The following is a 25227-nucleotide window of genomic DNA, read 5'->3' as shown; positions in this document are numbered from 1 at the left end:
GCCCAGCGAGGAGGGAGCCTTGCCCAGAGCCACTGGCGCGGGCCCCAAGGGGCTGCCACCCGGGGTCCCCCGCCAGTTCGGTGCCATGCGATTAAGTCCCCAGGCCCCCAGCCCACTGTGTAAAGTGTGTGAAGCACGACAGCCCCCCAAGTGGCCTTTGAAATCGCCACCTGGACGGAAAGGAGCCAGCAGGGACAAGGACGCGTTGCTGGGCTCCAGCAGACGCGGTCTCAATCAGCACGTGCACATGCCGCCGGCCTGGCGCTGCAAGGCCCTTACAGATGCTGGCCCGCACGACGGCGTCCACACGTGCACTGCAGCCTGCCCGGCTCGCCTGCTTATCTCTGCCTTCTCATCTAGCTCTGGCAGGCCGCCCTCGCCACACTCAACCCCAACCCCACCGACAGCTGCCCCCTGTACCTCAACTGTGCCACCGTGGCCGCCCTGCCCGCCAAGGTCAGCCGACACAACAGTCCCTCAGCCGCCCACTTCATCACCCGGCTGGTGCGGACCTGCCTGCCCGCGGGGACGAATCGGTGTGTGCTGGTGAGTGTTCCCAGTGGCCTGTCCCCGAGGTGGACGGTGCACCGTCCCTGCAGAGCCCCCCAGCCCTGGGCTGAGACGCCAGGACAGATGTCCTGGGCCCTTGAGCGCCTGGGCTCAGCATCAAGAAGCAGGAAATGCATCTGGCAGCCAGCCATTTGCTCCCTGCACCTAGTTGTTCCCTGGTTCCGACCGGAGGGGTCACATCTTGCTTTGAGGGGTGAACCACCCAGGTTTGAGCCTCCCTGGGGCAGATTGATGCCTGACTTTCTGGCTCTGAGGCCCGGCCAGCACTCCCCTGCTCCTTTCCGGTAGGGTACCCCCTCGGAGTCCCCCAGCTCACAGCTTGGCCCCCTCCTGTGTGCTGCAGATGGTGTGTGAGCAGTCGGACGTCTTCGCCTCGGCTTGCGCGCTGGCCCGGGCCTTCCCGCTGTTCACCCAGCGCTCGGGTGCGGCGAGGCGTTCCGAAAAGAGGACAGTCACAGTGGAGTTCTTCCTGGTGGGACAAGACAACGGCCCCATGGAGGTGCCCACCCTGCAAGTGGGTGCCATGGGCCTCGCCCATCCCTCGCTCCCATCCAGCCACTGTCCCTGCTGAGGGCCTTCAGCCTTTCCTGTCCCCCCTGGTGGCATGGCTTGTGGGGAGGGGTTATAATGCCCAGCAGCCGGCGTGAGGTGGGGTCACTGTGGGCAGGACGCTCCCTGAGAGATAAGGAAATTGAGGCAGGCAATAGGCTGCTGGGCATCCTGTGTGATATCGAGACCCCTAGCTGCAATGGGGTGCTGGCGGAGTGAGGTGGCAGCCGTCAGCCTGAGTGCGTCCCCAGCCCCTCCCTCACGGGCCTTCCTGGACCACATGATCCTCATGCACCCTGGGTTCTGGGGCCCTGGGCAAGGTGGGGTCGTGCCGGCCCATCAGGTCCCAGGAGCTGTGACCCCGTCTTTCTTAGTGCCTAGCAAGTGCCACCGAAGGGGTGCGGCTGGCAGCCCGGATCGTGGACACACCCTGCAACGAGATGCACACGGACACCTTCCTTGAGGTTACCCCAGGGGGCGGGGGACACCCTCGGGGCCACAGGGGACTGGGGTGCGCAGAGAGATCCAGGCCCCATACTGTATGGCTGCTTGGTGGTAGGGAGGTCCCCAGCTCCTGCATAGACTGTGGGGCGCTGTCTCCCCTCCAGGGCCCTCAGCAACTGAAGCCTGCAGGTAGAGGGCTGCAGAGCCGGGAGGGTGAGCCCCTTGCTGGGCTGGGGCCTGGGCAAGCCAGGAGGGCCCAGCCTCCTGGTCAGCGCCGTCACGTGCTTCCTTGGTAATTTTTCCATGAACCGTGTCCAGGAGATCAGGAAAGTCGGGAAAGACTTGGGGATCGTGCCGGCCGTCATCAGAGACGAGGAGCTGAAGACCAGAGGATTCGGAGGTGCATGGGCAGCCGCGGGGGCTGGGGGCTGGGTGTGTGTGTGCGTGGCACCATATGGCCACACTATTGCTGATTCATCCTGGTGGACCCTGGGATGAGCCAGCCAGCTCCACCCCAGCCTGGAGGAAGGAGGAGCCTGTAGCTTAACTTCTAGAAGCTTCTCTGTGCACCTCAACTGCTGCTTACCCTCACTCTGGGCTATCCCTGCAGGGTTTCTCTGTCCCCCCATATGCAAGCTCATGTCCAGCCAGGCTTCTACACTTGTGGCTCTGTATACCTGGGCCCACTGATACCGTGGACCTTAGGGGGACGGGAGGGGGTGCTCCCTGTGCCCCAGAGGCACTGAGGTAGCCACGGCGCAGCTTCGTGGAGAGGCCTGTGGCGTGGCGCCGGCATACAGTACTGTCGCTGTTTCACAGTTCAGGGGGTCAGGCACTGGGCGTGGCCTGGCTAGTGGACTGGTCCTGGGTGTCTCAGGAGGCGTGGATGGGGGACATCAGAAGGCTTCACTGGGGCCAGGGGATCTGCTTCCAGGAAGGCCTTCCTTGGGGTCATGGCTGTTGGCGTGGATCACAGTTCCTTGCTGCAGGGCCTCTCCATAGGCTTGCTCTCAGCGCGGGGCGTCACCAGCTGAGCACCCTGCAGCAAGGTCCCGAGTGAGAGGAGCCCGCCAGAAAGAAAGGCTCACTGTCCTGGGGTCAAATCCGACTCATGAAGTCAGGGTAGGGCTGCCCTGTGCGTTTCTGAGACCGTAACTTTTTGCAGGAGTAGAAAACCTCATCTTTCTCCCCTGAAGCAACTGGCGGTTTTGAACTGCCGAACTTGCAGTTAGTAGCCCAACTCGTACCCACTATGCCAGCAGGGCTCCTGCCCATCCCTAAGAAAGGGGGTGGGGGGAGATGCATTTATTTTATTTTGTTGTTAAAAAGATACACAGCAGAGCTTGCACCAGTTAACAACCGTGTGTTAACTTGGGTGACAAATTGTCCTCGCCCCCCCCCCTTCTGTGAGTAGTTCCTCCCCCATTGACATAAACGCACTGCGCCCTGTGGCTCCTGCCCCATCTTTCCAGTTCCTGTTGTCATTTGATCCCATGTTGATGGTTCTTAAAAGAGCACAGTGCTCTGAGCAGACATTCTCGCCTCGTTAAGCTAAACTACTGCTGAAAGGTCTTGGCGCATTTCATTAGAATGCAGTGCTTTGTCTTCTCTAGCTGCCCTTTGCAATGCGCTGTTCCGCTCCTGCTTCAATGTCTCTCGCAGTCCCTTTCCTGGCCTGCATTCCAGACAAACTTCCGTCTCTTCCGACTCCCACTTCGGCCTTTCTTTCATCCTAGCCTTTTCAATGGCCTTTTGCTTTCTTCACGGGTGATGTGCATGTTGCTATCCCTCAACTCACGGCCATACGCATCCGCCGTGTCAAATCTGCCCCTGGGGTCTCAAGGTCGTGACTGGGGCCCGCTTGGACTTGTTTCCATGTGCTTCACCTTCAACCAGAACTTGCACATGAGCAATCGATGGTCTGTTCCACAGTCAACCCCGGGCCTCCTTTTGGCTTCTGTTGTTGATCTGTTCCCATAGATACTACTGATTCGGTTCTGTGTATCCTCACCGGTGACGTCCATGTGTGGTTGTCACTGTTGTTAGGTGCCCTAGAGTTGCAGCCAACTCACATCAGCCCGTGTACGTCAGAACAGAACACTGCCTGGTCTTGCGTCCTCCAACCATCCCGTTACGTTGCTCTGTTTGAGGTTCTTGTGCAACCACTGTGACCATCCATCTCCTTGAGGGTCTTCCACTTTTTCGATGACCACCTGCTTCATGATCTCCTTCTCCAGGGACTGATAACATGTGCACAGTACATGGGACCAAGTCTGGCCATCGGTACCTCTAAGGAGCATTCTGGCTGTACTTGTTCCGAGACAGATTTACGGGATCTTCTAGCAGTGCACAGTACTTTTCCATATTCTCTGCCAGCACCATACATTCAGATGCTTCCGTTCTTCCTTGCTCTTCTTTATTCGGTCTCCGGCTTTGGCGTGCATGAGACGGTTGAAAATACCTAGACTGGGCTTAAGGCGCCTTCGAGTCCTCCAAGTGAGATGGCTTTGCTCCCCACCACTTTCAAGAGGTGTGTGGGGCGGAAGTTTCCCCCCACGCAGCCTGCCGTCTGCTTCCTTGACTGCTGCTTGTGTGAGCGTTGCCGATCGTGGGTCCAAGCCAAACGAAATCCTTAACACCTTCTGTCCTCGCCCGACTTGTCGCTGGTCGTCTGGTGGTACACTTGTGCGGATTCGGGGGTTCCTTACTTTGAACCTCAATCCATGGGGAAGGTTGGAGACTTTGTCTTCAGCAGCTTCAGGCCCCCCACTTTCAGCAAGCAAGGTTGTGTCAGCTGCCAACGCAGAACAACCCTCCAAGACAGAGTCCCCCTGCCCCTGCCGGTGTCTGAGATTGTAAGTCTTTAGGGCCGTTGAGTGCCTCATATTCCTCCCCAGGAGAAGCTGGTGGTTTCTGACTTGTGCTTCGAGCTTTGCCGACCTTGTTGTTGGCAGCCCCACGCATTGCTCACGGCACCCTGGAAGTCTTCTTCCATCCCCAGTGTTGACTTGTTCTTCCTACAATCCAGCGCCTTATGATGTTTGCCGAGTGTGCAGATGGAGTAAACCCAATGAGCTGTGGGCCTGACGCGCAGCTGTCCTGACCTTGAACCCTGCAGCAGTGCCTTTGTTCAGTCTGCCCAGCTGCCTCCGACGCTTCTACAGGGAAGCTCCGCAGAAACACGATGATGTGGAGTTCTGGAATTCCCGTGCCCATCAATGCTATCCCTTGTTTGTCCTGGTCCACACCGTTCCGATTCCTTGGCACAGTCAACAATACGCGTGTGAACATCTTTCTGGTATTCTCTGCTTATCCAAGCTCCATTTGACATCAGCAATGATAGGGTAGGTGCCACACCCTCTCCTGAATCTAACTTGAATTTCTGGCAGTTCCCTGTCATTATACTGCTGTGCCCATTTGTGGATTGTCTTCAGCAAAATTTTACTTGAATGTGATATTATTAACAGTGTTCGCTAATTTTTGCATTTTCTTTGGAATGGGTACAGAGTCTTCTCGTCTGGCCACGTGGCTGTCTTCCAAAGACCATGATATCAATGAGTGAAGTGCTGCTAGGGCTTTAGGGGCCTGGGGAAACATTCCCATTGGGATTCCATCAATTCTGGGGCTTTGTACTGGGCTGATGCCTTCCGTGAAACTTGGCTTCTTCCGCCAGCACCATTGGTTCTTGCTCATGGGCTACTTCTTGAAATGGCTGCATGTCAAAGTCTGTCTTTTTGGTACAGGGACTGTGTTTTCATTCCATCTTCGTTTGATGTGCCCTGTGTCATTTAATATTTGCCCATAGAATCTCTCGACACTGAACTCAAGTCTTGGATTTTTCTGGAGTTCTTCCGCTGGGTGAGGCTGAGCTGTTCTCTTTAGGGCTCACCTTCCAGGCCTTTGCATATTTCTTCAGAATTCTCTGTCTTCTTGGCACTGTGTTTGGGGATGTTCTGTTCAGCTCGTTCCCTTGATTGTCTCTCGGCCCCTTAGCTTCTGGACGGTCAAAAGCAGCTCTCAGAGGCCCCTCCAACTCCCACCGAGGTCTTTCCTCTGTTTCCTGTCTTCTTCATGTGTGATGGTCTTGATGTCCTCCCACAGCCCGGCTGGTCTTTGGGCATTAGTGTCTGTTCTTGAGGAGAGGAGACCTGTAGGTTTGGGTGGGATGTGATCCGGCTGTATTTTGATTCTCCTGGGCTTGTCTTAGTTTTCTTCAGCTTCAGTGTGAACTTGCACGTGAGCTCTTGATGGGTCTGCTCACGTCGGTCCCTGGCCTTGTTTTGACGGATGATATTGGGCTTCTCCATCATCTCTCCCGCAGACGTCGTTAAATGGATTCCCGCGTGTTCCATTTAGCGAGATCCATGTGTGTGGACGCCGTCTATGGTATTGAAAAAGAAACAGGCATTTACAGAGAAGTTACTGGTCATGCAAAATTCTTTCCAGTCTCTCTAGCTTTGCTTGTATCGCCACGGCTGTAGTGTCCAACTACCGATCCTTTCCAGCTTCTGAGTTCCAGTCGCCAGTAATGGTCCGCACACCTGGACCGCAGGTTTGATCAACTTCAGACTGAAGAAGTTGGTAGAATTATTTCTTCAGCACTGGCTTTAGCGATGGGCGCGTGAACTCGAATGATAGCTACACAAATGGCCTCATAGATGTGATTCTGCCCCAGTTGGCCTTGTTCTGCAAGACAGACCTTGAAATGTCCCTTTGGCTGATGAAGGCCACCTTGATCAAGCAGAGTGCCGGTGCAGAAGAGGGGGCCTATCCGTGAGAAGGGTGGGCGCAGAGACTGCAACAAGGGCTCCCAGGAGACCGTGCTGGCGAGGGTGGCTCAGGCCCAGGCACTGCTTCACTCTGGGGACCGCCAACGGGAAGGCACCCAGCAACAGCGCCGTGGAAGGAGCCTTCAGGGACGATGCTTATGTAAAGTTTGAAGAGGATCTCAGGGCAGTCGCTTCAGGCGTTCAGCCAGCCTCCCTGGCTCCAGGAAGTCTGGATTCCCTGAGAATTTGAAATTCTGCTCCCCATTTTCATTCGGATTCTGCTACAGAATCTGACCAGCACGTTCAATCATGGTAGGGCATCATCCAACTCTTCTCGTTTCCGACAAAGGAGGCAGTGTTCCTGGGGCCACTTAAGCCATAGAGCCCACGTCCTCTCGCTGGTTCAGGCTCTCCTTTCTCCGTCGTTCCACCGAGTAGTGACCAGGTGTTGTGGCTTGGAGGGCGGCTTGCGAGCTTTGGAAGACTGCCAGGCACTGTGCACCGTGGCTCAGTGGGGAGGAGAGGCAGCAGGTGACTGGGGCCTTCTGTTCTTTTGGCTGTGCTCACAAGGCACATCCAGCCCACCTGCAAGGACAGGGGCCCCACAAGGACAGGCATAGACACCAGCACCAACTTCAGGTGGAGGAAGAGGTCCCTTTGCAGCGAAGGCATCAGGGAGAAGGGGCCCTGTGCAGTGGGTCTTGCAGGATGAGGAGGAGTTTGCCAGGCAGCCATTACTGGCTGGTGCTACAGTGGCTGATGTTTCCAGCTCCGTGATTGGAGGTCCTTGACAGCAAAGCCACGGGCTTTGTCTCCCATGCTGAGAAGCAGTGGCCTGTAAGCCGGACGGTTAGACAAGGGTGGAAGGAAGGTGGTGTGCGCGTGGGGCAGGATGCTGCCTGGCCCAAAGCAGAGAGGGCTCAGACGGCAGCCGGGCAGGGGTGGGTGGCCTCGCAGCCTTTGCAGATTCACTCAGGCCTGCAGTCCTGTTCTTTCCTTCCGGGAAGGACACAGTGTGCACGCTCAGTGGGTTTTCTTGCTGAATCAGCCTTGGCGTCCATTGCATTCATGGCCCCTGAGTGATGGGGTGGATTTGTATTCCTTGACCCAATGCTGGCCAGGCTGGGGAGGGTGGGGCACCAGGCCGGGGCAGCTGATGCTTCCATGAACAGGCTTCGGCCAGTCTTGGGGGCCGGGTATGTGTGTGTGTGTGTGTGTGTCCGTGCATGGTCTGTAAGTCAGTGTGGGGAGTGGGGGAGGCTCCTCAGACCATTGGTGTGGAGCTCTGTGAGCCGGCGAAGGGCAGCCAAGGTCTCTCACTGGGAGTGGACCGTCCAGGGACTGGTGGGTCGGGGGTGGGGGGTGTCCTCTGCCCAGTCCAGCCTTGGCCTGATGGAGCCTGCTCCTCTCTCTGTAGGAATCTATGGAGTTGGCAAAGCCGCCCAGCACCCACCCGCTCTGGCTGTCCTCAGCCACAGCCCAGAAGGGGCCACGCAGACCATTGCCTGGGTGGGCAAGGGCATCGTCTACGACACCGGGGGCCTCAGCATCAAGGGGAAGGTGAGGGCTGTGTGGGCCCTGGGGGAGGTCCGGGGGGCACTCAGCACTCGGTGGGCAGCGGGGCCATGGAGAGGCAGGGAGGATCCTGGAAGTGCCTGATCAGGACCTAGCTCTAGGGAGCGAGTGGCCAGGACGAGCCTCACAGGAGGAGTAGCCGCTTTCAAGGGACCCCTGACTTCGTGTCCACACGTCCGGTGGGGAGTCTGGGAATCAGAGGCCTGGGCGGGATGCAGAGGTGACTCAGGGCTGGAGAACGGACCAGGGAAACGAGGGTCGTGGAGGCCCCCCGGGGCTGGTGTTGTCTGAGGAGAAGGAGGTGCTAGGGGTGTTCACGTCCTCACTGTTGTCCACCTGGGACACCGCCTCGGTGCACGGGGCCCACCTGGACTCCGCTGGCCACAGGCGGCCTGGGAGCGTGGCTCTATCATGGCCAGTGCTGATGGGCTCTCCGGGCAGCAGCTTGCAGAACGGGCACTTGGAATGGCATCCAGCTAGGCGTCCAGCTAGAGTGGCCAGCTCTTCTCCACACTTGGCATGTTCCGGGTCTGTGTGGGCCCCAGGCCCAGAGTTGGGCCAGGGCACCTCCGTACCTTCACCCCACAGCCCGGGCTTGGGGACAGGACTGTGGTCGGAGCAGCCCAAGCGTGAGGTGTCTGCTGAGGGGCACCAGCAAGAAGAGACTCCCACGGACTGGGAGAGAAGACTTAGGAGCAGGGGACAGGCCGGGGCCACCCCGAGCGGACGATGACAACTGGCAGCCCCGTGGCTTCCCAGTGCGCCCTCTCAGCTCCAGCGATGGTCTCCACTTGGGAACACAGGCGCACTGCCACGGAGTCCCTGAGCCCAGGCTCACAACCTCTGGAAGCAGGACGAGCTCTGGTAGCAGCTGCTGTTTCCGACAGGGATTGAGCTGCCGCTCATGCGTTTCCGGCAGAGCTGGCATGCTGGATAAACCAAAACCAACCTCACCGCCATGGAGTCGACGCCGGCTCACAGCGACCCTGTAGGGCAGGGCCAAACTGCCCCCGCGAGTTTCTGAGACTCGCTGTGAGGAGAGGAGAAAGCCCCACCTGTCTCCAGCAGAGCAGCTGGTGGTTTTGAACCACTGACCTTAGGGTTAGCAGCCCCGCGTCTGACCACTAGGCCACCAGGGCGCCTCGGGTGTTGGATGCCTGTCTAGAATGTTTGCCGGGCGGTCACGCTTTTTAATATCGCCTCCTCCGAGGGACAAGTTAGTTTTGGTCAGGATGACTCGAGGAAGGAGATTAATGAGAATAATAATGATTACGTAACCTCACCGGTTGTTGAACACTCTTTGGTAAAAATCCATGCATGTTACCACACCAGGGACAAACGAAAAAGAACCCCCATGTTCTCAGACACCCTCCAAGCCTGGGCCTGAGCTCCCTCCAGGGGCTCAACTTTCAGCCAAACAATAGATCTGCCCCTTGAACACAGCCACCCTACAGGACAGGGCCAAACATCCCCTCTGGCCTTCTGGGGCTGGCTCTTTACAGAGCCGAGAGTCTCCTCTCCTTCCTGTGGAGCAGCGGGTGGTTTCAAACTGACGGCCTCGCAGTTTGCAGCCCAGTTTGACAACCACTACTCAACCGGTGCCACGTGAGTCAGAATCCGCTCGCTGGCAGTGAGATTGCCGTTTCTGTTGGCTTGCTTTTGAGATAAGGTGGGGGACGCACTCCAGCCAGCCAAACAGGATCCACAGGGCAGCACTGGCCCAGAGATAAGATAAGGCTGGGAAGGCAGGAAGCCCCAGGCAAGAGAAAGGGGAAGAAGTGACCAGAGTGTGATTCCATCATCGGGCTGGAGACCCAGACCCCATGGTAGACTCCCTCAGTGGACCCTGTGCGCTGCAAACGTTCACCCAAGTCAAAAGCTTTTAAAGAAAATATTAGATTAAAAATGTAAGAAAGGAACTATTCTAGCCCAGAGGAGGAAGACAGTGATGGGCTGAGGTTTCTGAAGAGGGCTCTCAGCCTTAGCACCAGCCTGCTCGCCAGCCTCAGGACCCTGGGTGTCCGGTGGAGAAGGAGGCGAATGCCCAGCCGGAAGGAAGCTCCGGAGAGGGCAAGTGAGCAGAGCCCCGGGACACTTGTCCAGAAGCCCCTGCAGCAGGGATGTGGTACCGGTCCTTGACCGCGTGCTGCTGCCCAGAATGTCTGGATCACCATGAGCTCCCGAGAGGGCCGCCTTCCTCCGACCTAATCAGTCCCCGCTCTCAGTCCTGGCTCAGTGTCACATGTGCGAGATGCATCCTCTCGTTTGCTGTCTCAGCTGAAGAATCAAAAAAGGAGAGAAGGTTTCTCTGGTTTGGTTTTCTCCTAAAGATCCTTACTGGACGTTTCAAAAAAGCTCTGCCCTGGCGTGGGTCCCTGTGGCACTAGATCCGTGGTCCCCATGGCACTAGATCCGTGGTCCCCGTGGCACTAGATCCGTGGATCCCGGTGGCACTAGATCTGTGGTCTCTGTGGCACTAGATCGGAACGTTATTTTGATCTTCAAGTCTTCTGCATAGTTATCCCCAACTTCATCCAGACTGTTCCTTGCTGGTGTATATGGGAAAGACACAAGGGCCAGCTCTCACCCCTGGTCAGGCTTCAGTCCGCGTGGACCCACAGGCACTCTGGATGAATAGGAAAATCTTTAAAATAACAACCCCTAAAAACCCATTGTAGTGGAATCCCGTCTGACTCCTAGCCACCCTGCAAGTCAGAGCAGAACAGCCCCCCAGTTTCCAAAGCACCCATCTTTACCAAAGCAGAGGGCCACACCTTCCTCCCGCTACACAGCCAAAGGGCTGAAACCTCTTGGTGGGCTCCCTCCTGGTAGCAAGGGCACCCACCGCCAGGGACCTGGGTGTGAAATGCATTCATTTTCACTGGGAAGAGTCACTCACAGGCAGCAACAGATGCCCAGTTAGGAAAGGTCTTTAACCAAAGGATCCTTTGGCTGAGATTTAGAAAAACCCAATCACGGTAAATTCCAGAACTTACAATGACATCCATGTCTTTGGTTGTTTGGAATTGATTCAGCAGCTTGCAAATGTTTATGAGAAAGAAATACACACACACACACACACACACACACACACACACACACACTTCCAGGTGGTCATAGAGGCCCACAGACTTGCAGCACGCGAGGCTGGTGTCTGATTCACAGTCACTGTACCCTTGTCCTTTCTTCCGAATCTGCCCTGGAATCCCGGGGAGGGGAGGTGCCACAGGCTGGGGAGACAGCAGCCATGCCGGAGGTGAACCCCGAGGACTCTGCACATAGAAAGGGGTTCTCAAGTCTAGGCCTGCAGCGCCAACAGTGCAGATGGGGCCACTCACCTTCATGATATGCTGACACACGTGGGGTACTTTTATGACGAAGAGAACGGTATTATCCAAAGCAAATGGTTTAGTGAGAAGGGTGTGGTCGTTTTACATCTTGGCATGTCTCCTGAGTCCTAGCTTTAATGGGAGACCGGGTCTCACCTTCTCGGCTTCTACCTTTAGTCGGTCGCGATTGGCTGCTCCCGTTGACCTGTATCAAGGACGTCTAGCCTCGGCGATGTAGGCAGTTGAGAAGGGAGAAGTATTTTTAGTAGCCATTTTATGATGGCTATGGAAATGATTCTTTGACACTCTACCAGAATTCGACAAGAGGTCGTTTCTGGCAGGTCGGGTCCAGGGTGGGGTCTGTGGGGACTCCTGCGCTGTTCCGTTGACATCCATCCGCCTCACACTGTGGATGTGAGATGTAGGGATGTTGTGTCGGATCCCTTGGAAAATCCTTGGCCCTCAGAGTTAGGTAGTGCCTTCTTGCAGACTGGACAGCGAGCTTTCACTCAGAACTCCCGCTGTGGAAGCAGCTCCATTTATACCTGACAGTCCTCTCTTCCCCCCTCCTACCGCGCCCCCGAAATGAGAGGTTCCCGGGGGGCTCAAACACCTCCAACCATGCCGAGTGACCCGCTGTTGCAAAGCACAGGCTGGTCCATTAGTAATGGGCAGCCACATCTCAAAGTGGGTAACCACTCTCCTTCACCCGGTTTGCCGGGAAGAAAGAGCATTCACCCTGGGGGCAGGGCCACTGGAGGGGTCCCCTGTAAGAGCGGAACTTGGGGCTGTGGACTGGGCACTGGAAGGGGCAGCAGTGCTGGAGGGTGTCCCCAGGGATGGGGTATGTCGTGGTGGAGTTTGAAGGAACCCTTGGCCTTTGGTGTCAGGTGGGGTGGTCGGTACCAGGACCCTCTGTAGGAAGGTAGCCTCGGGCAGCGTGGGGCGGAGGCTCCGAGTTCTGTGTGTGCCCAGGTTACCTGGCAAGAACCTGTGCCGTACATGGCCCGTGGGGAACCACAGGGCAGGTGGCATCACTCATTGAACAGCCCTCACCCCACCCCATGCCTCCCACAGACCACCATGCCCGGGATGAAGCGAGACTGTGGCGGGGCGGCCGCGATCCTGGGAGCCTTCCAAGCTGCAGTCAAACAGGTGAGAGGCTGCCTCGAGGGAGGGGCTGGTCTGCAGACCCCCAGCGGGGCATCACCCTCCCCCAGCCAGAGCCAGGCTCCACCCATCCAGTTCTAATCTAAGATGGGAGGACCTGCCCACCTCCTGCCCCCTCACACTCAGCCTGGGAGAGGCTGGCTGGTTTGAGCCAGAGAGAACCACGCCCACCCCACCCCGTCCCCTGGAGGTGCCGAGGCCCAGGGGTCCCTCCTGGAGGTGGGAGGTGGACCCAGTCCCCAGGGGCGCCCACCTGGTGAGGGTGTTCCTTGTGCTTAGGAGACACTACAAGGTTGGGGGCTCTGGGAAAGGGCCCCCTGAAGTGACTTTGGGGAGCTGATGGTGGTGACTCCGTGGTGCTGTGTGAGGGGTGGGGTCGACAGCACTGGGTGGGTGATGGATGGGTGGCCGACAGCACAGGGGTGCCTGTTCTTTCAGATGGAGGCCTGCCCCGCTTCCCACCATGAGCAGTGATATAGCACGCCGGCGTGGTGACGAGGACATCATGGTCCTGAGGGGGGTTTACTCCAGGCCGCACCCACCCGGGGAGAAGGCTCTTGCATGGGGGTGGGGGGTGGCTGGTTCCCACCGTGTCAACGGCAGTTGATCCGTTCACAGGAACAAGCAAGGGCAGGGGGGCTCCAGCTCGCCATCCTGCCCGAGGTGCCACCTTGGTAAATGTGAAAGACGGAGCGTTCTCGGCAAACACTTTCTTGCCAGGCGACTGCCCCCCCCAAGAGAAGTGGAGGCTCAGGCTGTGCTGGAAGCCAGGTCCCTGTAGAGCCCAGGTGGCTCCATCCTCTGTAGCGCGTGTCGCCGACCAGAGACCAGCGAGGATTTGTGCCCAACATCCATCGGGGCATGCAGCCCTCCCTTGCCCCCAGGGCAGTTGGCACCGGAGCCCGATGCCGCCCTGAAGGACTTCGATGCCGGCAGAGAGCCCAAGCTCTCTGTTCACCGGTGGCTGGCACTGAGTGCCCGTGCCCAAAGCTGCCCTGGCACCTGGCTGGGCTGGCCAAGGAACAGCCAGCAGGTGATACTCTGACTCAAGTCCCTGCTCAGGGGGGGGGCCACTTGGCAATTAACACTGATTCATCCGCTGGCAGGCAGTGTGGGTCGCAGGGTGCCACAGCCGTGCCACCTGTAGGTACCAAGGACCCCGCTGCACCTCGGCTCCCGATCGTATCAGCCCCTCCCCAGAGCCCCAGCTTGGCGGCCGCGTGACCTTGCCTTCATACACCAGCTCCGTCCTGACCGAGGCTCTGCACCAAACCAAGACTGGTCTTCGCGCGTTCTGGCCCACAGGACTTTGCTCTCCACGGTGGTCTGGCTGTCAGCGAGTGCATAAGTACCTGGGGGAAGAAACCCGTTTCTGACAGCCGAGTTCTAACTCACCACTGTGGAGGGGATGGGAGAAGCAGAAACCCCCATTTGGCAAGCCAGGCATGGCCATCATTACGGGAGGGAAGAAGGCCGCGCAGATGCTGGCCCTGGGGGCCACGGGGAGGGGGCTCCAAGAGCCTCAGTTCAGACGCGCACCGTCGCGGCTGCAGAAGGTGGGAGTGCCGCGCAGATCCTGGCCCGGAGGCCACAGGCGGAGGGGGTCAGCGGGCATCGCTGGCGTTTAGACACACAGACGCGCCTCCCCGGTCTGGGATCAGAGGTTGACCCCAGACGACTTGTCTCGGTCTCTTGACGGTGCCTTCCCATGGAGGGATGCTTTCTGTGCTCGAGGGGAAGAAAGGTTGTGCAGTCAGGGCTCATCCTCAGCAAAAGTCAAGTCTCTGAGACTTTGCAACCAGGTTCCCTGGCATGTTGCCCCGAGAACGGCAGCACGTGGGTGTGGAAGGCCCGCAAGATGAACTCCAGGCAGAAGCCAGCTCAGAAGGGTGGGTGACCGTTCCAGGGATTCCGAGTGGTCATCTTGGTAGAATGTCTTGAAGGGCATGGACAGCCACAGGAAGTGGACAGCTGTGTTGTTGAGAGACAGCCCCGGAAAAACATCTCCCCAAGGATCCCCCCGCCCCCCCATCCTGACAATGCACCTGCTCATCTTTCTTGAGCCGCAAGGGCTGTCCTAGGAGAATTTTACTGGGAACTATGACCCTGTCCACCCTACGGGCCCCGGGCTGGCCCTATTGCTTCTTCTTGTTCCCCAAACTCAAGGAACATGGACACGGAGCCTGGGCTGAGTCCCTCCCACATGCTAACGCAACAGAGATGAGGCTTTCTGCTCGTCTACAGCCTTGGAAACCCACAGGGACAGTCCCTCTCCTTAGGATGGCTGTAAGGTTGGCACCCACTCGACAGTAGTGAGTCGTCTGGAGGGTGCTCGAACCACTGAGGTGGAGAAGCCGTGGAGAAACCACAGCTGCACCTCTTGATGGGTTTTGGCTTCCTAACAGGTTCTGTAGCCAATCGGGGTGGCGTGGCGGGTGCCCCGGTAAGCCACGCTGTAGGGCCGAGGTTCAGAACCACCAGCTGCATGGGAGAAAGATGAGGTGTGCTCCTCCCACAGAGCTGCGGTCGCAAACCCACAGGGGAGGTTCTACCCCGTCCGGTAGGGTCACTGTGCGTTGGCATTGACGCAGTGCCAGTGAGGGGGCTCTTGCGTCAGCGGTTTTGTCGCAGTGCTTCTGCACTGGCCCTGCTGCGATGAGAAGCACAAGGTCGTGGCTGGTTACGGGGGAGAAGCTCAGAAAATAACCCCTCCTGCCTGCAGTTTTGAGCCAGTTGACAATCCCCGAAATGCCACCTTCCTGTGCCCCCCCACAGGCATGTGTGCACGTGTGCGCACACACACTCCTTCCTTTAGTCCAGAGAATGCACGCCTACAGGACTTGTGAAGAGAGGGTCTGGATGTGGAGGCCCCGCTCTGCCTGTCTGTCTGTCTGTCTGTCTGTCTGCTGGGCCAGAGAGGCCACAGCCTGCACCCTCTCCTCGCAGGGCTTCAAAGACAACCTCCACGCCGTCTTCTGTCTGGCAGAGAATGCTGTAGGGCCCAGCGCCACCAGGCCGGACGACATCCACCTGCTGTACTCGGGAAAGTAAGCCAGGTCCACCCCCCCTGGGGCCCCACCCCCACCCCAGGCCAGCTTCCACAGAACTGCCCCACCTGCGCTGCCCTGCCCTGCCCACGCCGGCCTCTGGGGAGAAGCGGCCAGGTCAGAGGCAGACCCTGTTGAAGCGTGCTCTGAACCTGGGATCCTGCAGCCGCAAGGCCGAGGCTAACAGGCTGCTCTGGCTTTCGGGGACACGGAGTGGCCCCCGACCCCTGGGCTAGCTGAGCTTCGGGTATTTGAAGCCCGCCTCTGGAGTCTGTGCATCTCAGCTGCACAAGGCCCCGCTTAGCAGTTCCCTGGTGAGCATGAGAGAAGTGGGGCTCAGGGTGGCAGCCCGAGGCCCCACTCATCCTTGCACCCCCTAGCCCATCCCAGGCCCCGCCCATGTTATAGATGGGGAAACTGAGGCCGGGGCCTGTGTGAATGGCTTCTGCTCTGACCACACGCTGTGTTGCTGGGGTGTGGGGACACTCACTCCCGGTGCCCCCTCGGACGGAACCCCGTGCCCAGGACCGTGGAGATCAACAACACGGATGCGGAGGGTCGCCTGGTGCTGGCCGACGGCGTGGCCTATGCCTGCAATGACCTGGGAGCCGACATCATCCTGGACATGGCCACACTGACCGGGGCGCAGGTGGGTGTGCTGGCCGGGCTGTAGAGGGCTTCCCTGCCCCCCCGGCTGCATCCCCCGTGACCCTCCCGTCCCTCTGGCCCAGGCCATCGCCACAGGGAAGTACCATGCCGCAGTGCTCACCAACAGTGCCGTGTGGGAGGCAGCCTGTGTGACCGCCGGCCGCAAGTGCGGGGACCTGGTGCACCCGCTGGTCTACTGCCCGGAGCTGCACTTCAGCGAGTTCACCTCGGCCGTGGCTGACATGAAGAACTCCGTGGCGGTGAGTGTGTGGCTGGTTGGGGGGCAGAGGAGGGTGGGAAGACCGTGCCCCCCCCAGGAGACAGCGGGGGGGCCACGGGGGGAGGAGGGTGTGTGCTCAGGTGACCTGGACATGCCTCTAACTGCCCTACCAGCCACACCACATCACCCTGGGGGCCTCTTCTTGGCTCTGGAGTCTGACTCTGAAGGGTGGGGGCAGGCTGTGGAGGGGAGCCAGGCATCTTGGGGGGTAGGAGACAGAGGTCATCGTCTTCCCTGACCCCCAGGACCGGGACAACAGCCCCAGCTCCTGTGCCGGCCTCTTCATCGCCTCCCACATCGGCTTCGACTGGCCAGGGGTCTGGGTCCACCTGGACATCGCGGCGCCTGTGCATACTGTGAGTAGCTGGGGCCCCCTCTGAGCTGTGTGTGGCCTGATGGCCTCCCTGCCGGCCCTCTGGGGGGATCCTACCCCCCACCCCCCACTCTCAGTTAGGGCTCTTCTGGCACTATCTGGCAGGCTGCCTCTCCCCTCTCCCCTCCCCCCACCAGCTTGGGCCATCCCACCCTCATGGGCTCGACCGTCCATCCCTCCCTCCCTCCTTGGCGCTGGAGTTGCAGGCCGAGGTCAGCAGAAACTGTGTGTGGCAGGTCATGTGGCCTGTGGCCCATCCCCGGCCAGCTGTGGGCCCCCCAACCTCTGGCTCCTGGTCCCCAGGAACAGAATGGCTGCTGTGTGAATGGCCGGGCCTCTCCTGTAGCTGAGGAGACCTGGGTTGCAGCATTCAGCCTTGACCCCCACCCCCCCACTACCTGTCCCTGCTCATGGCCCCAGAGTGTGGCAGAGGCTGTGGGGTGGACCAAGAGGGCTCCTGGGGTGAGGGGCAGAGAGCCCCACAGCTCACCCACGCTCCCCCCACCCTCTGCCCACAGGGAGAGCGGGCCACGGGCTTCGGCGTGGCCCTGCTTCTGGCCCTATTTGGCCAGGCCTCTGAGGACCCCCTGCTGAACCTGGTGTCTCCGCTGGGCTGCGAGGCCAACACCCAGGCCCAGGACACGGAGCAGGATTCCAAGCGCCGCCGCCTGGTGTGACTGCCGCCGCCCCAGCCCCCTGGTTCTTTACCTCACTTGGCACTGACGACGTTTAAACCATTAAAGATTACCCCTTGAAACGGGCCTGGGGACGGTGTTTGTGACGGAGGTGGCTTGTCCTTGGGTCTTAGATGACAGCTCTGGGCTTGGGGTGGGGCGATTCCCACTGGTGACACCCCCGCTCTCACACACACACTCACACACACACACTCACACTGCTGTGGCAGGAGTGGGAGCACGGGGAGCGTGGGCTCCATCCCTTCGAGGAGGGCAGGCCTTCATTCCGGCCCGGAGAGCTTGCCGGCTGGCTTCAGTTCAGCACAGCCGGACTCCCTGTTTCCTTCTGTCCTCCAGCCCGGAGGCCGAGTCAGGATCAGGCCTGCCTCCGTTTCTTCACCAGGTCTGAAGGACCCTGGCAGGGATGGGACCAAGCTTGACTGCCCGGCAGTGTGCAGGAGAGACCCGAGCCAGGAGACGAGGCACCTGCCTGGCCTGGTGGGTGGGGTGCTTTCCAGGTTCCCAGGTCCAGAGTCACCCGGAGTCGGGGGAAGGGGCTCTGGGCTCCCTAGCAGGGCCCAGGCCTGTTTATTCAGCACAGCCCACCTTGTCTCTGGACATAATGACGCCTGGCGTGTGGGGGTTGGAAGTGATTTGCCGGGGCCTGGAGACCCCATGCCTTGGACAGTGCAGGTGGGCCTTTGTCCCTCGGCCGCCCTGTGTGTCCTATCTCGGGCTGCACAGGGAGGCTCAGCTGCCCTTCTGTCGGGGCGCGTCCTGGGCTCCACAGCCACCTCTGCCCGGCCAGCAGTCCCAGGAAATCAAGAGGATACTGCAAGAGCTTTGTGCCATGCTCATGTTTATTAACAGCCTGGCCGAGACCCAGCAGAGCCCTGCACGGGCCCTCCTGCCCCAGGAACGCAGGGGCGGTGGCGTTTGAACACAGTGGCCTGCATGGGTCGTTGGGCAGCTTAATGGCTTTGGGCCTGGTGGCTGTCCACCAGCTCTCCTCTGAGCTGCCCCCAGGCAGGCCCCGGTCAGCCGTGGCAGCTGGCCCTGCACCCTCCACTCCCCCAGGGGGCTGGTCCTGTGGATGCAGGATGCAGGGTCAAGGGGCAGGGAGGGACTGAGTGTCCCTTGTGTGGGCACAAAGGCAGCCTCAGGGCGAGACCCAGCTGGGCACCAGCTGCAGGCCCGGCCGGCTAGCCTGCGTGCAGGGTCTGGGGCAGTGGGGTGAACCACCAGCCGGCTTGCAGCAGGGCCTTCCGAGAGCGGGAAGGGCCCTAGGCAGCGTCCCCCAGGCTGGCTGGGGCCCTGGCGGCAGGTTCAGCAGTGTCCTGCCGGCGGGTCCACTTGATCATGGTCTCGGGCGAGCGGTAGAGGAACAGGAGCTTGTGGAAGAGGCGCTGCTCCAGCTCCAGGGCGCCCTGCTCGCGCGCCAGGAAGATGTCCGTGCACAGCGCCAGCACCCGGTCCACCGAGGGCAGCTCGTCGAACATGATGGAGCGCGAGATGCCGTGGAAGTGCTCGCGGATGAACTTGGCGGCCACCATCACCACCGACACGTACAGCCCCACGATGCTGGGGGAGGGGGAGGGCGGGGCCACCGTCACCACGAGGGAGGGACCCCACGATGCTGGGAGGCGGGGCCACCAACACCCTGCCCCGGGATGCTGGCGGAGGGGAAGGGACTGCTAGAACCACCATATGGACAGACTGACGATGCTGGGGGGGAGGGGGGAGGCCACCATCACCACCAACTTCGCACAGCCCCACGTGGGACCAGAGGGCAGGGTCTGCCCATCAGGGGCTGTCAGTGGCTTTGCCAACACCGTGTCCCACCTGGCAATCTCAGGAGCCACCCGGGGCTGCAGGGCAGATGGGTGCCCACCTGGTCCTGTGGCAGGAACAGGGACTAGGGATGGAGTCAGCGCACCTCTGAGCTGACAGGCCTGGGGAAGGGCAGACCCACAGCTGCCCAATCAATTTGGGTTCCTAGCAACCCCAGAGGACGAGGCAGTGGCCCCACAGGGTTTCCTAGACTGCCAGATGGAAGCAGATGGCCTCTCTCCCACTGAGCAGCTGGCTCGGGCACTCAGACAACCCACCTTTCTGTTCGCAGTCGGCACGTAACCACTGGACCCACCAGGGCTCCTTCAGCAGGCAGGTGGGGGGGCAGATTCAAGGGTTGCTACCGCAGTTCTGGGAAGGGGGGTGGGCACTCATGGGGCAGCGAGTACCAGGTGCCAGACTGAGGCTGGGGCTTACCCATATCCTGCGAGGAAGCCCAGGCTCTGGGGGCTCACTTTGTCGTTGAACACCAGGACCTCCAGGTCCTGGCTGCAGCCCCAGTTCTGGTCACAGTTGGGTCTCCACTCCTGGACCACCCACCACTCGGCTGCCGGGCTGGCCTCGGGGGAACCGGTGGGCCAAAGCTGCTGCAGCCGGATGGTAGCATTGCGGAAGAAGGCCAGACGGTCTATGTCCTGCGGCCTCGGGGAGTGGGCTGGGGGAGAGGGTGCCATCAGTGGCACCCTAGGGCTGGGACCTCCAACAGGATGATGTGGCTCCACGGTGCTGGAAGACCACCAGCCGTGACGAAGGAGATCCTGACCTCATGGGAGCTCTTGATGCGGACCTGGCCTCACTGAGCCCTGCACTCCAACATAGCTTCTGCCCTTGCCCCCAAAGAAGGCTCTTAGCCCCAAGGGGACTCCATGACCGCTGGCTACAGGGCGCAGGGGCCAGTCCACATGCCCAAGGGTTGGACTTGGGACTGGAGGACACCGCCATCAAGCCCTCTGTACTGGGCTGGCCCTCAAGCTGGGGCCTGTCCCCCAACAGCTGGCTTGGTCTAGCCAGCCTCACTAGGGGTGGGGCAGGGCACCCAGAGAAGCCAGCACCCCTCAGTGGGTGACCAACCTTACCCACGTCCAATCGGAGGGCCATTTTCGCCTCAGTCCCCGCTGTGGTCCGGAGGGCTTTGGGGATCAGACCGGGGAGCATTCTGAAAACAAAAATCACAATTAAAAGCCCCCAGGCCTTTGTTTACTTAGTCAATTGAACAATTAGGACAGCCTGGCAGAAACCAGCTGTGGGATACAGGCTGTGCATAGAGAGAAAGCTGCTCAGGGGCCTCTGAACCACTTCCCGCCTGGAAAGCCATCTAGGGGGAACTGGGGAAATCCCGGCTAACTTCCCTCAGGGACCAGTGGCTTCCTGGTTGCAGTTGGACCTCCCGGGCCTGACTGCTGTGCAGGCCTGAAGCCAGCTCCCTCGGCCGCTAACACTTAATAAGCACACACCTCCCGAGAATCGTCCGGTGACTTGGGAACTCAGCACCCAGGAGGAGACCCAGAGCAACCCACGAGACTGGGTGCGCCCACAGACTCAGCTCTACTGGGAGGTGATAGGGAGTGGGCGAGACTTGCAAGCAGCAGCCAGGTGAGGTGCTGGCAAGCCTGCCCAGATAGCTGACGTGCAGTCCCAGGGCACACACAATCAAGGGGACGTGGGTGGGAGCCTGGGCCGCCGTCTTGGGCAGTTCTGGCACACTTTCTGCTTCTCGCAGGCTCAGTAGACGACCGGCCAGACAGTGTGCTTTGGTGGGTGCGAGCTGTGAGGCCGGAAGGGCCAGGTAGAAGATGGGGCCAGTTCCTGAGGCTCATCACAGCCAGCTCACAGCGAGCTGGGATTTAGGCTTCGGTGTCCTCCTCTGTGATGTGACCGGGCCCTGGGACTGGACACAGGACAGGGCAGTGGAGGAGAGAGCCTCATCTTTCCCCTGTGGCCCTCCTGGTGGTTTCGAACTGCTGACCTTGTACGTCAACAGCCAAACCTGTAACCCACTGTGCCACGGGGCACTGTGCAGGGCAGGGGGTCCCCCTGGTCACCTACACGGGTTCCTTCCTGGCGTGGGCGAGCATCTGGAGCAGCTGGCCCTGAGTTTCCTGGTCTGCGTAGCACACTGTGTGTTTGCCAGAAGCTTCCACGTTCCTCACCAGAGACACATTCCTGTGGAGGGGAGGAGGGAGGCATGGATGGGCTGGAGGTGAGCCCGTGGGTAGGGGGGTGTCTCCTCCTGAGGCGGGGCAGAGACACAGCACAGCCCTGTGTATTCCTGGGCTCTGGCCAAGAACAGCTATCAGTAGACAGCCCCGGATGCAGGCACAGGCCGAGGGAACGGTGCTGGCGTAGTGCTGCCGGAATGGCATCTCAGAAGCCTCTGCAGGCCCCCCCATGCCGGGCCTCGGCACACCTAGCATACCTGCATCCACTCCCTCGTTCATTCAACGAAACCAAAACAGCACCAACCGGACTGCGGTCAAGTCAATGCTGACTCATAGCAACCCCCCGTGAGCCCCAAACAGGATAAGCTCAAAGCAAACCATGCCCCGATACAGCACAATCAAGTGACCGAAAACCAAACATAAACACACGATGCTGATTCTTTTAAAGAATTGTAATGAAGGGAAAGAAGGTGAGGAAGAAGAGGAGGAGGGGAGACCGTCCCTGACCCACAGAGACCCAAATATTTCTTTCCTAGCTCTCCATGGGCAAAGTTTGTCTGCCTCTGGCAAAACAAGTCACAGGCAAAAGGCCAGACCAGGCCAAATGGAGCACACACGACCCACGGATTTCAGAAAGAGAAGACTTCTAAACAAGCAAGTGAAACGTCACCAGGTGTTGTTAGCAGGAGAGTTGCTCAAAAGTAAAGAATTCATTTGCCACGAAAAACCCTAAATGTGCACACCCCTATGGAGGCCCCCCACATAATCCCACACCTGAAAGGAGAAAGAGATAAACTGACAATGCTGTCTGAAGACTTCAAATTGTCGTTCTCAGCACCCCATTGAGTGGACCCACTCCACTGGCATCTCTGAGTCCCTTCATAAGGACCCTGCGTAGGTGTTCTGGGGCTGGAGATCTTTACAGGGGCAGCTGCCTCATCTTTCTTCTCCCAAACTGCCGGTAGGTTCGAACCGCTGACCTTGTGGTTAGAGAGAAGAGCGCATTTAGTCTGAAGAGTGTGGACTAGAGCTAGTTGATAATCACTGACCACTTCAGCCAGCAGGACCAGCATGCCCTTCTCAAACGCATTGGGAACATCCCCCTAAATAGACTCCCTGGTAAACAACACGAAACCAGACACATTTTAAAGGATTGAACTGGTGCAAACTATGTCCTCTGGCCACAATGGTTCTGCACACATTTGGAAATTAAGCAACACACTACATTTCCAAGTAGCCTGCAATTCCAAGAAGTCTCAGATAAGGGAAACACACACGGAGGAACTAGGAAAGGAACTAGCCACTTATTCAAACGTAATGACCGTGGGAGACATGATCAAGACAAGACGTAAACGAGTGAAAGTCAGAGGGAGAGAGCACTGGGCTCGCTGTATGTGAGTCGTCGCAAGACTGCTCATCCATCGGAAAGCTCTGAGCCTGAACCCAACTGAGCGACCGGTGCAGGAACATGAATAAATCTCAAGTAATTATGCTGAGTGAAAATAAACGTGTATGATAATCTACTATGTTCCATATGGTTCTAGTCATTTAAAATATAAAATACTCTAAATTTGAAATAATCTATAGTTCCAGAACAGACCAGAGTTTCCCTGGGAACAGGATTGGGTAAAGTTAGAAGGATTACAAAAGAGCACTATATATACATACATACACACATGCACATATTATATACACACATGCATACACATGAATATATTATATACACACATGCATACACATGGATATATTCTACATACACACATGCATACACACGAACATATTATATACACATGTATACACGTGGATATATTATATACACATATGCATACACACGAGCATATTATAAACACACATGAATATATTATATACACACATGTGTGTACACATGGATATATTATATGCACATGCATACACACGAACATATTGTATACACACATGCATACACATGAACACACATACACATGCATACACATGAATATATTATATACACACATGTGCATACACATGGATATATTATATACACATGCATACACATGAACATATATATATGCATATGCATACACATGAACACATATACACACATGCATACACATGGATATATTATACACACACATGTGGACATATATACACATATGCATGCACATGAACATATTATATATACACACACATGCATACACGTGGATATATTTGTGATAGTATAGGCTATATACTTGTGTACATAAATACATATATATGCTTCTTTGCACTCTTCTGTAACTTGTATAACAAGAGCCCCCAGTCTGTTGTCATGGAGTCATGGCCAACTCCGGCCGACCGATGGCAGAGGAGAAGAGCCCGTGCGTCCCCCGGGGTCATATTTATGAAGCCAGCCTGCCACGTTTTTCTCCCGCTGACTGGCCCTCATTCATTGCCAGGGAGCAGATTCAGACTCATCGCGGCCCTGTAGGACAGACGAGAACGGCCCCTCATCTTCCCTCTGGTGGTTTCCAACCGCTGACCTCTTTCCAGAGCAACACGTGGCGCGCTCTGCCAGCAGGCTGTGATGTTGATGGAAGCCGGCTTCCTCATCTTCCTGACCACTAGGCTTCCAGTTCTCGACCTTTGAATGAGCAGGTGCACGCTGTGGCCGGGAGATGTATGTAGTTTGTGCTCGGTGCCTTGAGCCACTTCCAACCTTGCGGAACCCTCCATAGGGTATTTTTCTCCAGTCAGGTAGCCAGGCAACTGCCTTCCAAGTTTTTTGGCCCATCCATAGCTGCCTCCATCTGTCGAAGTGTTCCAGGTGGTATTTGGTCAATTCCTGGAGCCTGTTTTTAACCGATGGCTTGCGTGTAGCATGGACTTCTTCCTGCAGCACTGTCAGTTCTTGATCGTATGCAGCCTTTAAAGTGGTTGAACACCAACCAGTTCTTTTTGCACCAGCGACTCTGTGTACCCTTCCCATTGTTCTTGGAGGCGTCCCATGCCATTCAACATTTTGCCCATAGAATCTTTCAGTATTGCAACTCGAGGCTACATTGTTTTTCTTCCTTCTTGCGTTCTTTCAGCTTGAGAAATGCCAAGTGGAACCCTCCCTTTTCTGACTCCAGGTCTTGGCACACACCTTGCCCTTTGAAATCTTGCGTTCAGCTCTTTGACTTCATTATATCTGCCGTTCCTTTCAGGTCCTCTCTATTTAAGTCTAAGATTCAGCGCCTCTTCTGACACCTGGTTTGGTCTTTTCTTTCGTGCCTGTCTCCTTAGTGACCTTTTGCTTTCTTCGCGTAGGATGTCCTTAATGTCATCCCGCAAGCCGTCTGGTCTGGGTTATTACTGTTCAGTGTCAAATCCATTTTTGAGACGGTCTCCCGTTTCAGCTGGGGCACCCTCAAGGTCGTCCTTGGTTTTCATTTTCGTCAGCTCTAACTTGGGCCAGCTCAGTGATGAGTGAGCGGTCCCGCAGCGAGCCCCGCCTTCTGCTGCTGCTGCGCGTGGACGCTGCCGTTTGTGTCGGCGTCTTTGCAAAACCGTCATACAATCTCCTACCGTTTCCATCGCGGTGGCGACGTTTTCCACCCACGGCTCTGCCTTCTTCCCACGTCCGTGTGCTACTCCCCAGTGACTATCAGCTCTCCCTGATTGCGTGTCGGACCCATGCCAGCAGGCAGAGATTGGTAGAAGCCAATCAATGTCATCATTGGGGGATTAAAAGCTAGTTCGGAAATATGAATAACAGCAGTCATAACTTTTCGTGTCTCGTACAAATATTACCGTGGACAGCATGTTCCTTCGGGAGATGTCCTCACATCG

At 57.9% G+C, this 25227-nt stretch overlaps 2 protein-coding genes across 2 annotated transcripts in view; one reads left to right on the top strand and one right to left on the bottom strand.

Annotated features, from left to right (window-relative positions):
• The first annotated feature begins 247 nt into the window (after window positions 1-247).
• On the top strand, window positions 248-17511 carry NPEPL1 (aminopeptidase like 1). Its single transcript, XM_004717132.3, has 12 exons — window positions 248-271; window positions 361-546; window positions 914-1084; window positions 1494-1583; window positions 1882-1963; window positions 7750-7892; window positions 12314-12391; window positions 15353-15453; window positions 15979-16102; window positions 16185-16361; window positions 16627-16737; window positions 17273-17511. The coding sequence occupies exons 1-12, from the start codon at window positions 248-250 to the stop codon at window positions 17429-17431; spliced, it is 1446 nt and encodes a 481-aa protein (XP_004717189.2). The 3' UTR covers window positions 17432-17511.
• A 1200-nt stretch (window positions 17512-18711) lies between these two features.
• The window catches only part of LOC101655207 (piezo-type mechanosensitive ion channel component 2-like), a 158820-nt gene continuing 152304 nt past the window's right edge, over window positions 18712-25227 (bottom strand). Inside the window, exons 39-42 of the mRNA XM_013008440.1 lie at window positions 21326-21442; window positions 20356-20435; window positions 19697-19934; window positions 18712-19009 (exon numbers count right to left, since the gene is read on the bottom strand). Coding sequence (XP_012863894.1) covers window positions 18712-19009; window positions 19697-19934; window positions 20356-20435; window positions 21326-21442 — 733 coding nt within the window. The remainder of the gene's footprint in view (window positions 19010-19696; window positions 19935-20355; window positions 20436-21325; window positions 21443-25227) is intronic.

The sequence above is a fragment of the Echinops telfairi genome, unplaced genomic scaffold (genome assembly GCF_000313985.2).
Source record: "Echinops telfairi isolate 266 unplaced genomic scaffold, ASM31398v2 ScPeMD7_7413;HRSCAF=8451, whole genome shotgun sequence".
Taxonomy (NCBI): Eukaryota; Metazoa; Chordata; class Mammalia; order Afrosoricida; family Tenrecidae; genus Echinops; species Echinops telfairi.
The sequence above is the reverse complement of the archived record's forward strand: the minus strand, read 5'-3'. Positions and strand labels throughout refer to the sequence as shown.